At 33.0% G+C, this 5,006-nt stretch overlaps 1 protein-coding gene across 2 annotated transcripts; it reads left to right on the top strand.

Moving 5' to 3' along the window:
- Positions 1 to 232: 232 nt before the first annotated feature.
- Positions 233 to 4,241, top strand: LOC112026663 (uncharacterized). Of its 2 annotated transcripts, XM_065777482.1 has the most exons (3): positions 233 to 600; positions 938 to 1,260; positions 3,881 to 4,241. In XM_065777482.1, exons 1-3 carry the CDS (start codon positions 595 to 597, stop codon positions 3,942 to 3,944), a joined length of 393 nt encoding a protein of 130 aa, XP_065633554.1. In that variant the 5' UTR covers positions 233 to 594; the 3' UTR covers positions 3,945 to 4,241. The 2 variants fall into 2 exon arrangements, with proteins under 2 accessions (XP_065633554.1, XP_023915123.1); XM_024059355.2 differs by lacking the exon at positions 233 to 600 and having other exon boundaries at positions 607 to 1,260; positions 3,881 to 3,993.
- The last annotated feature ends 765 nt before the right edge of the window (positions 4,242 to 5,006 follow it).

Below are 5,006 nucleotides of genomic sequence, written 5' to 3'. Positions count from 1 at the left end.
AGAAAATACTACTATATAAAATTTTAAAGTAATGTTAGTAGTTAAAAGAAAGATATATTTTAAAGTTCAAAAGTTCTTTCATTGTATACAGTGTAGAATATTTATGGCAGTTACTATTTAAGTTGATTTTGGAGGGACAAACAGTTACTATTTAGAATGTTGGACAGTTGGATTTGTCTTCAAAACTTCCAATTTGGTCACTCTCTTTCCAGGCCTTCCAGCTAAGGTTTTTCTCTCTTTCAGTTCTTTCTTTTCTCAGTTATTACATTAGGATTCTTCTTCCCTTTAATCATCATTGACAATGAAAGTGAAATCCTGAAAGAGGGTAGGATAGTCTTTTTAGAATCCATACATTGGAGTAACTTGTTTCTCACCTGGTAGAATACAAAAAAGGAGTCTTTTTCCCGCAAAGAAACAGGGGAAACAGAGGTTTCTGGATAGTTATAGGCTTGTTTCTTAGTTACAAATTTCTCTTAGAATTGGGCTTCATTATCAGAAACCTCCAAAATTCAAAATTCTTTTCTGGGTTTCACTTCTTTCACTGCAAAAATTTGTCTTTCTTTCTCTATCAAATCCTAAATCTCTGAAACAATAATGAATGTAAGCCTTATTTATTATTATTATTTTTTGTTAATCAGTATTTTCATTAATTTGGTTCTATTTTGGTAAGATTTTGCTACTTGCCTATTTGGGTCTTTTTATATAAAAGATTCTTATGATGAGTGCCAACTTGACAAAAATCTCACAATTTAATGTACTTTGCTTGTGAAATTCCCATGCTTGGTTTTTCTCTCAATAGTGAATACACTTCAATCAAAGGTTTCATGATTTAATTTAAATTAATGCGTTCTTTTTGGAGTTGTTAGGAGATGGGCTAATTGTAGTAGCAAACAGTTTTTAATCAGGCAAATATTTCATGAGGTTTTTGTTCTGCAAGATCCATTGTCCGTCCTTCATTTGCTTTTGCAAACCCTCTCCTCACATATACACTGCTGGACCATTGAAATTGGAAAATTCTCCACATGTGCCTTCAAAACCTGTCTCAGTTCCTGAAGCCTCTGATAAGTTACCTGGTGAGACCATTGAGGTCAAGGAAGAGAGCTCAGATGGGAAACAGCAACCAGTTGTGAAATGCCTAAAAAGCAGTCTCCGGAAGCCGACTTCAGAGTCTGGTTCTGTGAAAGAGGATCAGAAGAAGAAAGTACAATGGATGGACTATATAGGAAAAGAACTTGTTCAGATTAGAGAATTTGAATTGAGGTATGCTCTCTTCTTCTCTATCTCCAATCTACCTTTGCATTTCTGCCTCAATGTTCATTTGTTCAATTTTGTTTGCAGTGGAATTTCTTATTAGCTATATACTTTTTGTTAGTTGCTAATAGAGAACTAAAGATTCATAAAGATGTCACTTTATCTGTTTAATACTATTCTTGATGTGTTGTTACTTTAGAAAGTAGCCGGACTTGAGGATTGCTCATATTAAGAGAAATTCGGAATATTTATTATCTTGTATTTCTTTTATTAATAAGATTCCTTGAACTAATTGAAAAATATATTGGCTAACATATTTATGAGAATAAGGGTTAGTGTGAATGAGTGAAGGGAATCGGAATTGTTCATGTCAATCTAGAGAAGAAATGGGGTTTGATGGATAGCTTAAAGTCATAATTTTTATGTTCTGTGTCTTTTACAGAAACCTCGAATTACATTGGAAAAGATAATAATAATTGTTAATAGTTTTGAGCAGCTAAGATGAAAATGCTATGCTTGTTTCAGAAAAATGAGTATATGATTGAGTGACATAAAATAAAACCCAATCAAATTGGAGTTTGTGGTTTTATAGGTATTACACTTCCAAAGATGTCCTAGTCCAAGAAAGAGCATCAATAACTGAAGGCAAATATTTTCAATAATGAAGATAATTGTGGTAAAATGGAAACCGGTTCATATTGATAATAAGAGAAAAAGATTCTTTTAGGCATTTATTTCAATCCTCAAAAAGAATGTGCTTGAAGTTTCATGAGGACACCATATAATATTGAACTCTTGAAGCCATAAAACTGTATGGGTGTTGTTATTTCCGTGTCGATGAAACATTCTGCTGCTAATGCTAAGAGGGGAGTAATCTTGTACTAAGCATCATTTGTATGTGACAACGTGATTGATGTAACTTTCCATTCCATTTTTACATGTTTTGTTCTTTTTGTTTTCCTTATGAACCTGAAGGAAACAATTGTTGCGATTGAAATGCTCAATATATATCCTTTTTCTGCCAGGCCTTCAAAATTATTTCTCATTCACTGAATGGTAGGATTAATTTTTATGTATAGCATGGATGTGAAAAACTACTATCATGATGCCTTTACATTAATTTAAACCTATTGGTGTCTCTTCTGGATAGAAGCTTCATCATAGGGAGGGTGAAAAGTGAAAACGCTTAGGGTGAAAGGAATTTCAATGCAAGTTTGGGATTCACGTGAATTTTCTAGTTCAGATTTTCCCATTCTTTAAGATATTGGAGATAAGATCAAAGGATAGGAGAAGTATTGGGATGACTGTATTGAAGAGCCTACAAGCATCCAACGGTCTGGATTCAGAGAGATGTAAAATAACTAATTCAATTTTGTGAGCTATAACATGTTTTGATGTGAAAGAAGGCGGAATAAAGGTAATACTGGCATTTCAATGTGAGTGAGCACATGTTCCAAGTAATTCGTCATGACATTTATTTGTCAACCACATGAAATTATTCGTGATTCACAAAAAGCCATTGTGAATATGATGATGCCATGAAGAATATAAAGGAGTTTGGAGTAATATAGGTTCAGAACTAATGTTGCTAAGATTTAAAAGAGACAGGTTTCGGCTTAGCTTTTATCTAATTTTTTTTCCCCTTGGGCATTGGTTCTGAATGAACTGACTTTTCTTGTTTAAAACTAAGTTCCTCGATGAAAGGTTTGCCATAATGATAATCAAGGCTGATGAAGGAAAGCAACTTTCATCTTCTTCTCATTACCTTGTTTCACTTAAGACAGGGTATATTAAGGCAGTTTCTCATAGAATTAAAGGTTAAAACAGAATGGTGAAGTAGAAGTGTGTGTCTTCATTGCTATGACATCTAACAAAGATCAATAAAATGTAATGAAAGAGAAGGAAGATCAGGGAACACTGGATCCTTTGGCATAGTAATTTCAACCATCAGTACTACAAGTGAGCACTTAATAATGCAAAGAAGAAATGAAAATGCTAGTTAGATGAGGCTAAGTTGGTTGCTGACAAAAGTTGAAGGTGTGAACTCTTTATTATTATTTTTTTGTTTTGTTGGGGGGAGGGGGGGGGGGGGGAGGGGGGGGGGGGTGAGGAGATGGATGGCATGCAAAAAATTAGTGTAATAACAATTAAAGTTTGATTCTTCAAACTAAGATACAATTTTCAATCAATGGACAAGTATTTAAGGCCAAATCCAAGTTAGAATGTGCGTTGTGGATGTTAAACATGAAATACCATTCTCTCCTGGATCTGGATGCTTCTGTTATTTCATAATTACGCTTCAACTTTCTGTAAATTATGTCTTTTTGAAGTGCAATACAAATCAAATCTAGCTTGGTTAAAATTTCTTGGATTAGCTGGGATATAGATTATAAAATTTGTCTTCAATCACCATTGTCTTCAACCAGTTAACGTCTGCTTACTTACATGTGTCTGTGTGTTTAGTTTAAATAAATATGCATATATTTTAAATTAATGCAATCAGAAGGACTTTCAATGGCACATTGCACATTAGCTATTGCTAATTGAGGGATCCATATTCATTTTATGCTCATTATGCGGTTGTGTTTGTGATTTTCTTACATTTCATTCTTTTTTTCCCCCCTGACAGTGAAATTGAAGATACTGATAATGACAGTGATGACAATAAAAGCTGTGTTTGTGTTATTCTTTGAACCTGTTCAATCAACTTCTACTCTACAATTTCAGCAGCAATTGCAACAATGACAAGGGAGGCAAAACAGTTTAATGGTTTTGAACTTCAGCATATTCATCATATGGATATGAAATTGGAAAGGAGCTATATTGGGCTCAACATTTAACTTTCATTTACTTTGGTGCTGCCTCATCAGCTCTCTAATCAAGAGTACTCCAAAAAAATTCTGTACGCTAGATACTTAATTTTCTATTGTAAGAATATCAAGCTATTGTTTATTTTCTTTTAAATAACAACATTGGTTTCTTCAGCTGTCTATGAATTTCACAGAAGCTCTAATCTTTATCAAAATATGGTTTATTCCGTTTTTGTGCTTACTGTTTCATTATATATATTCAAGGTTTCAACACCCAGCGCTTCTTAGAGCTATTAACAAATTTGGTTCATGAAAACACCTTACATCAATCCGCATCACATAAAAGTTGACATGAAAAAATGATATGTTGTGTGATAGTGTTTAGTGTAAATGAGTAGCTTTTAACACGATTAAGGAGTAGATCAATAATAATATGGCTTATTTAACATGCAAACAACTTGAAATGTTCTAGTTTATATAAATAAATGTCATCTTTATATACCATAAATTTAAATTTTAAATATAAAACTGAGTAATTAAAAGAATTTAGTATCCGGCCAACTCATCAATGAATGGACCAAAGTGGACCAAAAAGAAAGAAACTCACTTTAGGATTCTATTGGTTCAATGAAGGGGAGAGGTGAGATGACAAAGAGGGCATTTAAAAATCTAGTAGGAAAAAAAATCGGTGGAATTTTAAATTTTAATTCTAGGGAGTAGCTATTGAAGAACCTGAATTCTGAATAGTCATTCGGGTTTAATGGGTAGAGGAAGAGTCAAAAGAGAGGGAGAAGCAATGGATTGAAGTAAGAGCAATGAAGAAAAAGAAAAGTGTGGAAATAGATTTTTCTAAATTAAAGTAGATCATGAATGTATAAAGACAAAGCATATATGAAGTTAAACCACCCAAGTTATTAATAGAAAAAGAAATCATCTAAGATGAAT

Source organism: Quercus suber, unplaced genomic scaffold (genome assembly GCF_002906115.3).
Source record: "Quercus suber isolate HL8 unplaced genomic scaffold, Cork oak 2.0 scaffold_156, whole genome shotgun sequence".
NCBI lineage: Eukaryota > Viridiplantae > Streptophyta > Magnoliopsida > Fagales > Fagaceae > Quercus > Quercus suber.
The sequence above is the reverse complement of the archived record's forward strand: the minus strand, read 5'-3'. Positions and strand labels throughout refer to the sequence as shown.